At 41.4% G+C, this 18,533-nt stretch overlaps 1 protein-coding gene across 6 annotated transcripts in view; it reads right to left on the bottom strand.

The window, feature by feature from the left end:
• The window catches only part of LOC128703100 (UDP-glycosyltransferase UGT5-like), a 104,065-nt gene extending 86,559 nt beyond the window's left edge, over window positions 1–17,506 (bottom strand). Inside the window, exon 1 of one of the 6 annotated variants that reach the window (XM_070103494.1) lies at window positions 16,989–17,506. In XM_070103494.1, coding sequence (XP_069959595.1) covers window positions 16,989–16,991 — 3 coding nt within the window. In that variant the 5' untranslated portion in view covers window positions 16,992–17,506. The other 5 variants (XM_070103499.1, XM_070103495.1, XM_070103497.1 and 2 more) reach the window with 5 other exon arrangements.
• Window positions 17,507–18,533: the final 1,027 nt, after the last annotated feature.

The following is an 18,533-nucleotide window of genomic DNA, read 5'->3' on the forward strand; positions in this document are numbered from 1 at the left end:
TCAGCTTTAATCAGGTTACGTTCTCTAATGAATGTTCATATCTGGTGGGGAAGAGCTGTCAGGAACTGGTCAGCAACCATGAAGTCTCTAAGAGATTCATAACTGTGGTCAATTCCTGAGCTCTCTATCCAAACGTCGAACAAATGAAAGAGTGTTACCTGTAACTACTGAGAGTTTTGGCCATGCTGTAAGGTGACATACCTGAAATCTTTCCTATAAGAATTTGTGATTTTTTGGTATGCTTTAAGGATTGCCTTCTTAAGTAGGTTATAATTACATATATCCTGCGACAAAGTTGCATAGATATTCAAAGCTGTACCGGAAAATAACATACCTAACCTGGTAGTCCCGGTGTCAGCTGGACATTCACAGAGGGTAGCGGTATTTTCGAACCTAATTATGTATGAAGTTATGTCTTCACCCTCTGTGAAGGGAGGTAAATTAGGTGTTGCACTATGTGAACTAGCTGCATGATGTTCAGTTACTCCTTCCTCTAATTGTTGTTGTGTAAAAGTTAACTTTTTATTTTCTAATTCAAGGCGAGATTTCTCTACCTTTTTCTCTTTCTCTTAACTCATGTTCTCTAGCTCTTTCCTCAACTTCTCTATCTTTTGCTCTTTCCTCAAGCTCTCTTAACCTAACTTGTTCCTCACGTACTTTAGCTCTCTCCTCACGATCAAGTCTATCACGCTCCTTTTTCTCCTCTCTCAAATCTCTCTCTCTCTCCTTTTTCTCCTCTCTCTCGATTATCTCCTTCTCCTTTTTCTCCTCTCTTTTGATACTTTCTCTCTCCTTTTTCTCCTCTCTTTCTCATTCTAACTGTCTTTCCTCATTTTCTCTTTCAATTCTCTCTCTCCTTTTTTGCCTCTCTTTCTCTTTCTAACTGTCTTTCTTGATTTTCTCTTTCAATTCTCTATCTCTCCTTTTCCTCCTCTCTCTCAAGACTCTCTTTCTCCTTTCTTTCTCTTTCTTGGATCTTAGCGCTAATGAAAGCTTCTAAATTTTTCCCCGTTATTCCTAACTTACTCCCAGTGTTCATCCAAAACTGGTATTCCTCCATGTTTGCAAGAATAACTTAAACTACCAGGGGAAAACGAAATGGGTATATCAAGAAAACAGAGGATTCAATTCCCGCTCCTCTCAAACTGTAAATAAATCGGAGGGTTCGATCCCTGCTTCGATTAAACAGTATGTGTGAACGAAAATGGAGGGTTCTATGCTGGCTCCGACCAAACAACAAGTAGAATGGGGTCCCTTGACCATCCAATCTTCTCACTAACAAATCAAGAGTGTCCTACAATGTTGCAACTCCTGAATGGGTCACAATGTAGATGATGTATATTATGTATATGTATATAGTGTATATTACCTTTTCATGTAATTTTATATTGCTTATATTTGCGATAATAGCTAAATCTTAAATATATGACTTTATATTATTATTTGACTTAGTTATGTTGTTAGGTAGGATGTAACATTCATATAATATTAAGTGCTCCTATATAGTTCAAGTCTTAATTGTCTAACTACTGTAATTATCGCTTGTGGCTCGTTACTCTGCCGGCTTCTCATTGTTGCTGGGCAGCAACTGTCCACGGAGCTATCACGTGATCGAGGGGGGTGTGCACACCTCGCCTGAAGTATTCAGTCTGGTTTAGACTCGCTTGGTGGTTGGACATATTCTTGACAAGTGCCTAAATCTCCCTTATTAGCCCTTGTTGGAAGATCGTCTCTGTCTCATTATTGTTCTAGATTCTGTGGGACTCTGTTCACAGAACATTGTATATACTTAGAGATTTTCGACGTTGTACTGAGGTTGTGTGTCGCTTAGACACTCTGAGCAACTCAGGTCCTGAGCTGTAGCTTCTGACCCAATTTGTACTGGTATCTGTGTACTGTCACAGTCGGGTATTTTCTTATGCAGAACTTAGATTCAGTATTATGGGAGTTTTGTGACTTTTGTGGAGGATCTGCTGATGGTCCCTACTAGCTGTCGTTATATTATCTCCTTGATCCTGATTGTGTTGCAGTTGCTTGTTATATTGCTATTGGGCTTAGCATTCTTATTGTTCAAGCAGACTGTTCAGATTGCCAGTTGGTCAAGAAGTTAGTATATTGGAGGACTTTGTCAGTCACTTGTTTAAGTGTAGTCGAGTCGAGAGACATAGCGAACTACTTAGAGCACTTACACACATACACAAAAACTTACTTGTACATATTTGTAATATCTTATTAAATGTTAATGTACCAGATGGTACTTAAGAATTATAAATGTGATATGTGCTTTCAGCACAATACTACTGTACATGAGAGAAGTGATTATTAATAATTTGTTTGAAGTGATTAATTTAATTTGATAATATACCTCTAGACTATGATTAATAAATTTATTTTCTCTAGTTAGTGGCCTACCAGTTGTAATCCTGAAGCACTATTAATTCTTATTGAATTCTAATGGATAATTGGACAAGGATACTGACTAATTGTTATGAAAACCCAGTAACAGGCAGGATGCTAGAAGGGCAGTCCTTTCTAGTATTCACTGGAGATCTCTAAGCTTTTTAGAAATCGAGTTTTTTGTAACAATTGGGGGCCTGCCCGGGATGCTCTTGATCCAAGGTGTTGGAGAAATTGTCCAGTTTGACCATAGTTATTCAAACACTTTGAGTACTTTCCTAATCTGAAGACTGTGAGTTTAGTCTTGTACAACATGCCAGGTGGATGTATGTACCTGACTGAGTCTCTTGATCCAAGGAGATAGAAATACTGTTTATGAGCCCTAGCTCTAGGACAACCAACACTAAAATTACTATTAGGATTATAGTTTCCCATAATCACTCTCTCGTAGTACATTTATTTTCGTGATGTATGTCAAAGTGAAACAGTTAAATGATACTCTGACTTTGTCTGAGTTAAGTACATTAAAACTTCAGATGTGTTGGCAAGTAGCCAAATATCTCGGGTGTGACGTATAACAGGAATTACACTGCAGAAACTGTCAGAGCGTTAATTAAAGATATATTGTTTCCTGCTCATACAGAGATGTCTGATTATGATTCAGATACAGAAAGCCTTGTGTCACAAATAGGAAGTATGACTCTATTTGATGACATAGAAAAAAGAGCAACTATGGCAGAAGTGCCTGAGTCTAATGAAATTTTGTTCTCGCTCACACCTTCCCGCCCCACTGACACAATAGTACAGAGTATAGCTTGTAGTATGACTCAGCCTCATACTAGTACCATGTATACTTCACCTGTATCTATTTATCCTAGACCAGATCTAGACTCTCTAGAGACGGTTGGGCAAGGTGCCTAACCTAAGGACAGTCCAGAAAGACGTGTTAATTTCCCTACTCCTCTATTACCCACTGGTCCTATCTCTCAGTAACATTTTGAGAGGTTTGAACGCTTCATTATGTTGCACAAATAGAGGCACAGAGGAAATTGAATGAAGACGATTTCCAGAGAGAAAATGATCGTCTTGGAAGACAACAGACTGATAGATCACAGGACACATTTAATGTGCAGAAAGCTGCATCCATGGTTCCTATGAACTGGCCACATGAACACTGGGCTACCTTGTTGCACACAGCTTTGACAGGAAGAGCTCAAACTTGTACTGCTGCTTTACCATTTGCCAAGTACATTAGTTATGATGCTGTCAAGCAAACCATTCTAGAGATATATAACTTGTTACCCGTAAGTTATCAACTTGTATTTCATACGTTACAACGACGACAAGATCAAACTTGTGTAAAGTTTGCTCGTGAGAAAAAAGTTGCATTTCAGAGATGGTCTAGAGCTGCGAAATGTAATAACTATGACAGCCTTGTTCAGTTGTTACTTCACAAAGAGTTTAACAACTGTATGTCTGCAGACATACAAAAATATCTGATCGATCATACTACCTCAGATATTCTGAAATCTGCAGCATTAGCAGACAATTACAAGATTTCTCACAAACTTGTACATACTAAAACACAGAGTAACAAGGTAACTAAAAATTGTCCTAGAAGTTGGCAACCTAAATCAGCTGCTCATTGCCGGCCTGATGTACCTGCTACTGCAACTTCTCGTACCTTTACCAGGAAAACTCACAATTCTGAATCTGTCTCTGTGGTTAGACAGAAATCTGATATCGAGAAGAAGAAAGTTAAATGTACCTATTGTAACAGAAAAGGACATGCTAGAGAGTATTGCTATAAGTTAGATAGAGATAAGAGAAGCAGTTGTGCAGCTGGTGCCCCCACACAAGTCGTATCCTCTTCCGAGCAACAAAGGCACAAAAATTCTAGTAATACCTCTGATCCTACTGCTTTAGATAATATTACTCAGGATAGATGACTAGCGTCAGAGAGTGTATCTGACAAAAAGATTCGTTCAGTGATGAGTCCTTACTTATCGAGAGGTAAAGTAGGATTTGACGAATCACATCTAACTGAGATAATTATTTTCAGAGACACTGGCAGTTATCTCACGTTATTAAGAGAAGATGTACTGCCCATAACTGATGATATCTATTGCAAGATAGATGTATTGTTAGAAGCCTATGGAGGGGCTGTTATAAAAGTACCTCTGCACAAAGTTTACATTGAAACAAGCTATTGTACTGGTTATATTTCAGTGGGTATATCCAATGGTGTATTTCCCATCAGGTCAGTGGACTTGTTGATAGGGAACGATATCCTTCATGCTGGTATATGTAAGGAACCACTTGTGATTGATAATAACACTGATGATAATTATGCCATTGAAGCTTGTAGAGATAAGCCTATTTTATTTCCTCTCAGCGCAATTACTAGAGCTATGTCAAAGATTCAACAATCATCCTTGTCTCCTGTTGAGTTAGTGGATGATAATGATTTGGGCTTGAATATGTTGTTTAGTGATGCTCTGCGCCCAGGGTCATTAACATCAACTCCCTCCAGTCGTCAACCAAGTCAGGACACAACTGACTTTAAATTTCTAACTCATGATGATTTAATCAAGGATCAGTTTGTTGATCAGTCACTGGAAAGACTGAGAGATATAGCAGTTACTGAGAGTGAAGCAAAGGATCTCGATAATTGTTACTATTATAGTAACGGTGTACTGACGGAGAAAAATACATGTAAGTTGACAGCTGATAGTGTTTCCACCACAGTCAAGCATCTCGTAGTGTTACCAGTTACATTTCGTGAACAAGCCATTGAGTTTGCTCACAATAGTTCCATTGGAGGACATTTGGGTGTCAAGAAGACACTCGGTAAACTGGCAAAACATTTTACTTGGCCAAAGATGAAGGAAACAGTAGCTGATCATGTGCGACATTGCCACATGTGTCAAGTGACAGGCAAGCCAGCACACACACCTCCACCTGCACCTGTCATTCCTATCACCGTGGATGGTGAACCATTCTCACGTCTTATTATTGATGAGAGTATACCTTTTCTTCTCTTCGCTATGAGAGAAAGTGAGCAAGAAAGTCTCGGGTTTAGTCCGTTTGAATTAATATTTGGACACCAAGTGCGTGGTTCTCTCACAGTGTTAAAAGACGTGTGGACAGGAAAATCAAATCCATCATTGAGCACTTCACCTTCATTAATGCAGCAACATTTGACAGCCGCTAGAGAGCTAGCTTCGAAAAACCTAGTTTCAGCCCAAGCTAGAATGAAACAACATTATGACAAGCGTGCTGTCTCTCGCTCTTTTAAAGCAGGAGATAAGGTGATGGCTCGGACATTAGTACCAGGTCATGCTCTACAAGCCAGGTATGATGATCCCCTGGAAGTAGCGAAAAAGCTTAGCGACGTAAATTATTTGGTACGTACGCCTGGGAAAAAGAAATCTAATCATGAGTACCATGTTAACCAGTTTAAGACATACTACGCTAGTCCTCTACCTACTACATCTATTCTTTCTAGGACAGAGGAAGAAAACGTCAGTCTACCTGACATCTCTAGAGATATAGAGGTGCATTTAGAAAATTCAGTGACTCTACAATCACTAGACAATTTTTTTAGTAATCTTGGGATTGATAAAGCTGGTGATATTAAAAACATGATTTTGCATTTCCCTGAATTGTTCAGTGATGTTCCTAAACGTTGTACTCTGGGTGTACATGACGTTGATGTACAGGGAGCGTCACCCATTAAGCAATCACCATATAGGATGAGTCCAACGAAGCATAAAGCATTGAGAGAAGAGGTTGATTTTCTGTTATCTCACGGACTTATTGAACGCAGTAAAAGTCCATGGCTAAACCTGACGGTAGTTTCAGGATGTGCACTGATTACAGGAAAGTGAACTCTGTCACCTTGCCTGATGGTTATCCTCTACCTCGCATTGACGACCTCATTGACCGTGTGTCAGGAGCCCAGTTTGTCAGCCGTTTAGATCTCTTACGAGGCTATTATCAAGTCCCGCTTACTGAACGTGCTCAAGAAATATCTGCTTTTACTGTTCAAGATGGATTGTTTAACTACCTCGTCACCCTCTTCGGCCTATGTAACGCGGCTTCTTCATTCCAACGTATAATGAACGAGTTGACCCACAACTTGGAAGGAGTAGAAGCCTACCTTGACGACTTAGTGGTGTACAGTGACGAGTGGGAACAGCACTTGACGCGTCTCAGAGCATTGTTTGAGAGACTGGCGCACTACAACTTCACTGTCAACTTAGCCAAATGTAGTTTTGGTCAAGCCAAGATTACCTATCTAGGCTTTTGTATCGGCCAAGGTGAGGTTGCTCCTATTGAGGCTAAGGTTCGTGCAATTTCTGAATTTCCAGTGCCACAGGATAGAAAAGGAGTACAGAGATTCCTGGGTATGGCAGGATATTATCGCAGGTTCTGTCCAAACTTTTCTCAGATTGCAGCTCCTCTTACTGAGCTTACTAGTAACAAAGTTCAATTCACCTGGACTAGAGATTGTTCAGACTCGTTCAAAAGGTTGAAGCGCTTGCTATCCTCTGCTCCTGTGTTGAAAAGTCCTAATTTCAATCTTCCCTTCTTTTTACATATAGATGCGAGTGGTTATGCAGTGGGTGCTGTGCTACTCCAACAGTCAACATCCACTGACATTCTCCATCCTATATGTTACTATTCATCTAAGCCTAAACGCCACCAGAAAAATTATGCCACTATTGAGAAAGAGGCTCTAGCTCTTGTGGTGTCCTTGGAACATTTTGACGTGTATTTGGGCACTTCCCCATTTAAAATTAACGTTTTTTCAGACCACAATCCACTCACCTACATAAACACTATGAAAAGTAAAAATGCTAGGATCATGAGGTGGGCCCTCAGAATCCAACCTTATTCTATTATTATAAAACACATAAGTGGTCATTGTAATGTAATTGCTGACGCTCTGTCTCGTCCTTAATAATTATCAGTGACATTAAATTAACGTAATTTTATGCCCAAATACCTTTTTTACTTGCTATGTCAAAATTCAGTAAAGTAACTTAATCCCTCAAGCCCATATTAACTATATATACTCATGTCATGTCTAATTATTATATTTATATATTCACAGTATTGTTATGTGAGGAGGAGACAAGCTGAGTGTTGAGTGGGTAGTGTGGTGCGGGTGATGTACTGTGTGACGCAACACTGTCCTGCCGCAGACCCCCCCTCACTACACACCTTAAGCTGTTTCATACTCAGATGTTCATACTGCCTTGCATTCCACAACCACTACTTAAGAGTGGAATGCAGTCTCCTCTACTATGATCGAGCCTCATCGTGCCAAGCTAGTCTGCGCTAGCCTCTCTCTACACTGATATACATAACCTCGAGTATGCAGAGATACAATACTGTGTACTGCCCTAGTACTAGGGGCATATCCTAGTGACGGATGCTGTGAAATTGTAGAAGTGCTTGACACAAAAGAGACTGATTAATTTTTATATTATATTGTTAGTAATGTAACCTGAGTAATCAGTAATAATGTGAAAGACATTAATGCAACTCCTAGTGCGACCGTCTGTCGTGTTGGAGGGGGGGTGTTGCAACCCCTGAATGGGTTACAATGATTATTATGTATATATATATATATATATATATATATATATATATATATATATATATATATATATATATATATATATATATATATATATATGTAATGTATATTACCTTTTCATATAATTTTATATTGCTTATATTTGCGATAATAGCTAAATCGTAATATATTGCTTTATATTGTTATTTGACATAGCTTATGTTGTTAGGATGTTACATATTATGTGCTCAGTTCAAGTCTTGGTTGTCTAACTACTGTAATTATCGCTCCTTGCTCGTTACTCTGCCGGCTTCTGAGCTGTGCTGTCCACGGAGCTATCACATGATCTAGGGGGGGTGTCCTCACCTCCCTTGAAGTTTTCAGTCTACTCTAGACTCGCTTGGTGGTTGGACAGATTGTCTGTCTCATTATTCTTGTTAGTTCTGTAGAACTCTGTTCTCAGAACATTGTATAGACTTAGTGATTTTCGACGTTGTACTGAGGTTGTGTGTCTCATAGACACTCTGAGTAACTCAGGTCCTGAGCTGTAACTTCTCATTTAACTTGTACTGGTTTCTGTGTATTATCAGAGTCGGGTATTTTCCTATGCTGAACTTAGATTCAGTAGTATGGGAGTTTTGTAACTTTTGTGGAGGATCTGCTGATGGTTCCTACTTACTGTCATTATATTATCTCCCTGTTCCTGATTCTGTGTCGCAGTCGCTTATTGCATTGCTATGGGGCTTAGCATTCTTTGTTGTTCAAGCAGACTGTTCGGGTTGCCAGTCAGTCAAGAAGTTAGTTTATTTGAGGACTTGGTCAGTCACTTGTTTAAGTCTAGTCGAGTCTTGAGACATAGTGAACTACTTAGAGCACTTACACACATACACACTTACTTGTGCATATTTGTAATATCTTATTAAATGTTAATGTACCAGACGGTATTTAAGAATTATAAATGTGATATGTGCTTTCAGCCCAATAATATTGAACTCGAGAGATTGATTTTATTTTGATTACTGTGATTAATTTAATTTAATTTAATTTGATAATATACCTCTAGACAACTTAATGATTAATAAATTTATTAATTTTTAATTTCTCTAGTTAGTAGCCTACCAGTTGTAATCCTGAAGCACTATTGAATAATACTGAATTTTAATGGATAATTGGACAAGGATACTGACTACTTGTTACGAAAACCCAGTAACAGGCTGGATGCTAGAAGGGCAGTCCTTTCTAGTGTTCACTGGAGATCTCTAAGCTTTTAGAATCGCGTTTTTTGTAACAGTTAGTTACACCTGCTGTCACTGTTCACCTAGCAGTAAGTAGGTACCTAGGTGTTAGTTACACCTGCTGTCACTGTTCACCTAGCAGTAAGTAGGTGCCTGGGTATTAGTCGACTAGTAAGCGCATACAACTCATCCACAAAACTTTTCATATATAAATAATGAAGGTCCAGGACACACACCGTCCAGTATCAAGAAGGAGAAAGCTTCAAGAAAGCTGTGTACTGGAGTCACACACGACACACTGTACAACACTCAGTGTTAGAAACGATCTGATGGCCACACTTGCATATCAGTTCTTGAGGAGCCATACTGTTTTTTCCTCAACATAATTTATCAATTTATCTCTTACAATCTGTTTCACGTGATTTGCTTTTGCGTTATTATGGAAGGTAATTTATGCATGATGTTTTAACTTTATGCATATCTAATAGGAATTTCATTAGTTAAATTACTGTAACTATAAAGTAATGGATATATATAATAAGCTGCGTCAGCTTATTTGAACTATTCAAGTAACTCTGCATGACTAAGCGTTGCACTTCAGATAACATCCCTGGCTGCTGTCACAGTCAATTTGTTTTCAACGTTCTCTGTAATGGACTTTTTTTTTTTTTTTTTATTCGCCGGTATTCTCCCGGCCCGGGTCTTTTCCAAGTAGTGGTGACCCGGCCTTGGCTCCCTATCTGGGGAGTGTCTCGAGACTTAACCATTGACTGGAGAAACGTTTCCGTAATAATGATACCTATGTATTACAGAAGTGTCTCAGTAACTAATATATCTGTTTTCCAAACCATTTATGCAATAACTGATGTTTTGCTAGCTGGGTTGTGTGTCGGGGTCAACTCCCCTGCGGCCAGGTCTACGACCAGGCCTCGCGGTGGATCACGGACTGTACTTGATATGTGATTTTTTCTCGATGATAACTATAAAATATTTTTCATTATAAACAAAGCTTGCAAGCAGCTTACCTAACGTTCTGAGGTCTCTGTAGCTGATTGGTTTAAGGCATCACGCTGGAAGTTAAGCCACATACGTGGACAGAGATAAACATGGGTTCGAATACTGTTGGATGCGATATTTGTGCTTTATACTATCGCCTGTTTCATTAAGCTGCATTGAGTGTAGTATCTCTGATGAAGCCAGAGCATACAAGAGAGGAATGAAACTACTGAAGACCATGCTTAAAGCTCACTGATATTCCCCGTGTTAGGAAGAAATATTACTTGTAAGCAATTATGGATTTGGAACACCCGTATGACAGGGTGGATAATGGGACAATGTGGCAGATGTTGCAAATGTATGGTATAGGAGGTAGGTTACTGAAAGCAGTGAAGAGTTTTCATGAGGATAGTGAGGTTCAGGTTAAAGTATGTAGGAAAGAGAGAGATTATTTCCCAGTAAAAGTAGGCCTTAGACAAGGATGTGTGATGTCACCGTGGTTGTTCAATGTATTTACAGATGGGGTTGTAAGAGAAGTAAATGTAAATGGCAAGCGGTGTGGAGTTAAAAGATAAAGAATCTAACACATAGTGGGCGTTGTCACAGTTGCTCTTTGCTGATGATACTGTGCTCTTGGGAAATTCTGAAGAGAAGTTGCAGGGGTTGGTGAATGAGTTTGGTAGGGTATGTGAAAGAAGAAAATTTTAAGTAAATATAGGAAAGAGTAAGGTGATGAGGATAAAATAAAAATATGTAATGAAAGACTGGATATCAGATTGAAGGGAGAGAGTATGGCGGAGGTGGGTGTATTTAGATATTTAAGAGTGCATGTGTCAGCTGATGGGTTCATGAAAGATGAGGTGAATCATGGAAATGAAGAGGAGAAAAGGGTGAGTAATGCACTGAGGAATCTGAGGAAACAAAGATTTTTGTTTATGGAAGCGAAGAGGAGAATGAATGAATTTATAGCTATACCAACACTCTTAAATGTGTGTGAAGCATGGGTGATGAATGTTGCAACAGGGAGAAGACTGGAGGCAGTGGAGATACCGTGTCTGAGGTAGATCCTGGCTGCCTTTAATGTGTCAGCAGCCTGGCTGCCTCTAATATGTCAGTATCCTGGCTGCCTTTAGTGTGTCAGCATCCTGGCCACCTCTAATGTGTCAGCAGCCTGTCTCTAATGTATCAGCAGCCTGGCTGCCTCTAATGTGTCAGCAGCCTGGCTGCCTCTGTGTCAGCAGCCTGGCTGCCTCTAATATGTCAGCAGCCTGGCTGCCTCTAATGTGTCAGCAGTCTGGCTGCCTCTAATGTGTCAGCAGCCTGGCTGCCTGTAATGTGTCAGCAGCCTGGCTGCCTGTAATGCAGTTACCAACGAATGTCTTCCAACAGAGTCATTTACACTAACTCACATAAATTAATGACACCATTAGTCTTGTACCACTTTGTGAAATTCTTAAATTTCTCACGAACAAAGTTTACATGAGACTGACTCAGCTGACGCTGGCGGAAATACACTGACATGCGCAAAGAACAGATTTTATTGACAATCTTGAAATTAGCGATGTTCTCATCATCCAAACCGGATGTTATCTCCTGTGCTTTGCTGTACAACTCTGTATGCACAAGTGCTGCCCAGTGCTCCACTGACCACCTTAATGCACGAGCCTGTTTTTGAAAAGCCTCGAAAAGTTGGTCAATCTCAGAATAAAAAAAGGAAAACAAGGTACAAGTGGCATCGCTGTTTGCACACTATGTTTATCTAGTATATTTTGTTTAAACTACTTTCTTCTTTTGTCAAACTTCTACTATGAGAATGTACATTGCTCCCTGATCGTCTCAAGGTTGAGTTTGGACAACTCGAGCACTAGTGATAAACCCGGTGCACCGCCTGCTTCTCGCGACTGCTGGTCTGGTTGTTCCTGTGTTGGCCCTTCCACGTTACGAAGGAACAGTAGTGGAGACTGGCCATTACTAGCTCCTGTAGCAGCAGAAACCTCAGTTTGGTGCTCCGTAATATTTGCTTAAACCTTTGGTTCGTAATGAATACTTTCATGAAGCTGTGGAGTCTTGTGTCTGTGATGGGGCACATGGCAGTTCGGGTGTCATCCGCAAAGGAAGATACGGAACAATGGTTTAAATCTCTGTGTCAGATATGAGGATGAGAAATAGGATGGGAGTGAGTACTTTGCCTAATGGAGCAAAGTATTTCACTGTATCTGTCTCAGACTTTACTCTGTTTACTATTACTCTTTGCGTTCTATTAGGAATTTATAGATCCATCTACCAACTTTTCCTGTTATTCCTGTATCACGCATTTTGTGCGCTATTACACCATGGTCACACTTGTCGAAGGTTTTTGCAAAGTCTTTGTATAATATATCTGCATTTTGTTTATCCTCTACAGCATCCAGGACCTTGTCATAGTGGTCCAGTAGCTGGGACAGGCAGGAGCGACCTGCTCTAAACCCATGTTACCCTTGGTTGTGTAATTTATGGGTATCCAGGTGGTTGGCGATCTTGCTTCTTAGAACCCTTTCAATATTTTTTTATGATATGGGATGTTAGCGCTATCGGTCTGTAGTTCTTTGTATTGCTTTACTGCTATACTCTGAGACCAGTCGCTTAACATGTGTTGGTGGCATAACCCACTGTAACAAAACACTTTGGATTACACGTAAAACACAACAATGTCACAGTAAAACTTGCAGGATACACACATTAGCAAGGCTGACACGCAATGCTGAAAGTGATACATGAGACAATATGACCGATACTAAGACCAACTCTGGCTCCCAGACAGAGCTTTTATATTATGAACACAGGTGTAGAATGGCCTGCACACCTTCTTTTAATGAGTTAAACAGTAGAGGAAGCAAAAGACAGAAGAGGTTACATAACTTGCATTTCCTCCACCAAATAAACAAGCTGATATTTACACTATGTACACTATTTACAATATGTACAGTAATGTAAGAACAAGTGTACAACACGGTGGACAGATGAGGCAGAAAACAAGAGACAAAACACCATAAGTGGTACTGATATAACGACGGGGACCCCTGATGATTGTTAAATTTTTAGCACATAGTTCGCTGGTCTAGAGGCAGCCTCAATGGGAGTGACATACTCCAAATGAAATGTAACATTATTCGTAACATACCACAAATAACATACTATATAGAAAGTCCCTGTTTATGCAGAGCATTTACCACAACTTAGGTAAGTTTTTTCCCTAGGGTGCGACCCACACCAAGAACCTAACACCCAGGCACCTATTTATTGACAAATGTACAGTGAAAGCAGGTGTTTTAAGGAAACATGCCCAAATGTTTCCACACCTACCAGGTATCGAACCACAGATATTCAGTGTATGAGGTGAGTGCATTGCCAACAGAGCCACAGGCCAAAATTAATCCTGCAGTGGCAATCACCTTTCTCGTAAGTCTCGATCCGAGAAACGTCAGACATTATTTGCGATACACACAGGCTTGTAACATAATATGCTATGGGACAGACAAGCATATTCCACTTAGTGAAAGGCGATTCTCAGTAAATTTGGGGATAAAGAAAACAACAGTTTTAAACTCTATGCATCCAATTGGCCTTCTGATTACAGTATGTTTTATACATTAATTTTGAAATATAGATTTGTATCTGAATTTGATAACATTCAATGGAAATAAGTTACTTTAATAACAATACAGATTTTTTAGATAATTTACACTATGTGTGATAAGTATACTTCTCATTACCTGTGTATAAAAACATGGTTATTAACAACCATAATTTTTAAACAGGTGAACCGGTAAGCCAGCGGAAGGCCTCGGTCAGATGACCAAAGCTCCGAAGGCGGGTCATCATCTGACTAAAACCCACGTCAGGAAACATTTGTCCTCTTTCCTGTCGAACCTTACCTAACCTAACCTGTACCTGTGTCTTAAAAAACTTACGCCAAAACAGTTCTGTTCAAACTCATGTTAATATGGAACGCTAAAGTATAATAATAATAATAATAATGATAATAATAATAATAATAATAATAATAATAATAATAATAACAACAATAATAATAATAATAATAATTTAATTTCAGCTTGATACAATGTGTGTACAGAGAGGGTGACATTTAATATTATTTATTTCAACTAGTACATGTACAAGGTATACAGACATAGCTGATGTCAGTGCTATACTAGCATATACAAAGTCCCTTGTTACGCAGAGCATTTCGTGCAAATTAGGTTATTTCTGCTCCTGGATGTCACCCACACCAGTCCACTAACACCCAGGATGCCACCCACACCAGTCCACTAACACCCAGGATGCCACCCACACCAGTCAACTAACACCCAGGATGCCAACCACACCAGTTCACTAACACCTAGGATGCCACCCACACCAGTCCAGTAACACCCAGGATGTCACCCACACCAGTCCACTAACACCCAGGATGTCACCCACACCAGTCCACTAACACCCAGGATGCCACTCACACCAGTCCACTAATACCCAGGATACCACCCACACCAGTCCACTAACACCCAGGATGCCACCCACACCAGTCCACTAACACCCAGGATGCCACCCACACCAGTCAACTAACACCCAGGATGCCACCCACACCAGTCAACTAACACCCACGATACCACCCACACCAGTCCACTAACACCCAAGATGCCACCCACACCAGTCCACTAACACCCAGGATGCCACCCACACCAGTCAACTAACACCCAGGATGCCAACCACACCAGTCCACTAACACCCAGGATGCCACCCACACCAGTCCACTAACACCCAGGATGCCACCCACACCAGTCCACTAACACCCAGGATACCACCCACACCAGTTCACTAACACCCAGGATGCCACCCACACCAGTCCACTAACACCCAGGATACCACCCACACCAGTTCACTAACACCCAGGATGCCAACCACACCAGTCCACTAACACCCTGGATGCCACCCACACCAGTCAACTAACACCCAGGATGCCACCCACACCAGTCCACTAACACCCAGGATGCCACCCACACCAGTCCACTAACACCCAGGATACCACCCACACCAGTTCACTAACACCCAGGATGCCACCCACACCAGTCAACTAACACCCAGGATGCCAACCACACCAGTGCACTAACACCCAAGAGGCCAGCCACACCAGTCCACTAACACCCAGGATGCCACCCACACCAGTCCACTAACACCCAGGATTCCACCCACACCAGTTCACTAACACCCAGGATGCCACCCACACCAGTCCACTAACACCCAGTATTCCACCCACACCAGTTCACTAACACCCAGGATGCCTACCATAACAGTCCACTAACACCCAGGATACTACCCACACCAGTCAACTAACACCCAGGATGCCACCCACACCAGTCCACTAACACCCAGGATGCCACCCACACCAGTCCACTAACACCCAGGATACCACCCACACCAGTTCACTAACACCCAGGATGCCACCCACACCAGTCAACTAACACCCAGGATGCCAACCACACCAGTCCACTAACACCCAGGATGCCACCCACACCAGTCCACTAACACCCAGGATGCCACCCACACCAGTCCACTAACACCCAGGATACCACCCACACCAGTTCACTAACACCCAGGATGCCACCCACACCAGTCCACTAACACCCAGGATACCACCCACACCAGTTCACTAACACCCAGGATGCCAACCACACCAGTCCACTAACACCCAGGATGCCACCCACACCAGTCAACTAACACCCAGGATGCCACCCACACCAGTCCACTAACACCCAGGATGCCACCCACACCAGTCCACTAACACCCAGGATACCACCCACACCAGTCCACTAACACCCAGGTACATTAAAATGGTATAAAATACCGACAGGTTGTTAGGTAAGACACATATGCAACAGTTAGGTATCTTTATTTCGAAACGTTTCGCCTACACAGTAGGCTTCTTCAGTCGAGTACAGAAAAGTTGACAGAAGCAGAAGAGACTTGAAGACGATGTAATCAGTCCATCACCCTTGAAGTTTTGAGGTGGTCAGTCCCTCAGTCTGCAGAAGAGCATTGTTCCATAGTCTGAAACAATATGGAGTTGAAGTGACAGGATGGAGCCTTGTATAGCGCCAGGAGGTGAGACGTAGGTCACTAGTAGAAGTAAGAACGCAGATGTTGGGAGGTCAGGTCCCTCTCAAATCCAGCCGTTCTCTGCTAGTGAGAACGGCTGGATTTGAGAGGGTCCTGACCTCCCAACATCTGCGTTCTTACTTCTACTAGTGACCTACGTCTCACCTCCTGGCGCTATATAAGGCTCCATCCTGTCACTTCAGCTCCATATTGTTTCAGACTATGGAACAATGCTCTTCTCCAGACTGAGGGACTGACCACCTCAAAACTTCAAGGGTGATGGACTGATTACATCGTCTTCAAGTCTCTTCTGCTTCTGTCAACTTTTCTGTACTCGACTGAAGAAGCCTACTGTGTAGGCGAAATGTTTCGAAATAAAGATACCTATCTGTTGCATATGTGTCTTACCTAACAACACCGAGGTACATAATTTATTGATAGGTGAAGATGTTTTCCACCCGTACCTAGGGGTAGGATAATCTATGAAACTCTGTGTATATTTGAATAAACTTACTCAGTGTGAGAGTTGAGTGCTGTAGCAGTCGAGCTTCAGGACACTCAACAGTCTACATGCAGAAAGCCCATAGTTATGCAGAGGATTTTGGGTAAACTATACTGTTATAGAGACTGGTGATACTGACCATTTTGAGATGTAAGGAAGGTCTGGGTAGTACTGAGCAGCACAGGTACGGCACAGTACTGAGCAGCACAGGTACAGCACAGTAGTGAGCAGCACAGGCACAGCACAGTACTGAGCAGCACAGGCACAGCACAGTAGTGAGCAGCACAGGCACAGCACGGTGTTGAGCAGCACAGGTATAGCACAGCACTGAGCAGCACAGGCACAGCACAGTACTGAGCAGCACAGGTACAGCACAGTACTGAGCAGCACAGGCACAGCACAGTACTGAGCAGCACAGGCACAGCACAGTAGTGAGCAGCACAGGCACAGCACAGTAGTGAGCAGCACAGGCACAGCACAGTAGTGAGCAGCACAGGCACAGCACGGTACTGAGCAGCACAGGTACAGCACGGTACTGAGCAGCACAGGTACAGCACAGTACTGAGCAGCACAGGCACAGCACAGTACTGAGCAGCACAGGCACAGCACAGTACTGAGCAGCACAGGCACAGCACAGTAGTGAGCAGCACAGGTACAGTACAGTACTGAGCAGCACAAGAACACTCTTTAAGAGGAAATACTCCTGTGTGATGAAGCATCTTACACTGACCTTCACTGACACCCTCGTAAACAGCTGCCACACACCACATTCGCACATTACCACCAAAAATAATTTTTAGCCTATTTCAAAACAAGAAACCATAATATATAAAGAACTCTTCCTTTCCTTTTTTTAAATATATAAATAAACTGAAGTGTTTTTTTTATATAATAAATACATAGAATATAGTGGGGGAACGAGTCACTATGACTGCCTCGTCCCAGACAACCTTGAAACAGAATCTATATCACATACCATTTCGTTGCTTTTGATGTCACTATGAAGCAACTCTCTCAACTTTTGAGACAATAGGATAAAATTTTATTTTAAGAATGTATAGAAATGAAAGGTAATATTATCTATCGTAATTTCAATACTAAACAACAATAAACTGCAAAGTCATGTGTGTATCTTGCGTCTAACACAACATTACATTGCAAGTGTTGCATTATTTGTGTTACCAGGGGTTTGGGTGAATGTTCTTACCACCCAGTGATGGTAGCTTGGATAGTTGGTTGAGTTTCAAGCCTATCGTCTACACGACAGTCTTTAAGCAACCTCACTGCCAATAAGGACCCCAATGACTATTTAGGGGGTTATCCTAGATAATATACACATGTTAGTATGAATGAAGAGAATAGTGAACGGGGATGCAAACTGTGGCCTGCTAATTAACAGTTAGTTGCTCTACCGATCTAGATGTCCAGGCTTCTAATGGGAAAGATTTGGAACTGATAGTGATACGTTATCATAACTCATGAAATCGTAATGACACCATTTCAAACACCACGATCTGGGATAGAACCCGCGGTCAGAGAGCCAAAAAACTCCAGACCGACCCGTTATCCACTGGGCCAGTTGGCTAAAATAGAATTCACCCAACTAGGTACATTTATACACCATAAGAAGGTTAACATAGGTACCACTGTGACGATTTCGTGAGTCATGATGACAGCTTTGAGG

This window comes from Cherax quadricarinatus, chromosome 85 (assembly GCF_038502225.1).
Source record: "Cherax quadricarinatus isolate ZL_2023a chromosome 85, ASM3850222v1, whole genome shotgun sequence".
NCBI classification, from domain to species: Eukaryota; Metazoa; Arthropoda; class Malacostraca; order Decapoda; family Parastacidae; genus Cherax; species Cherax quadricarinatus.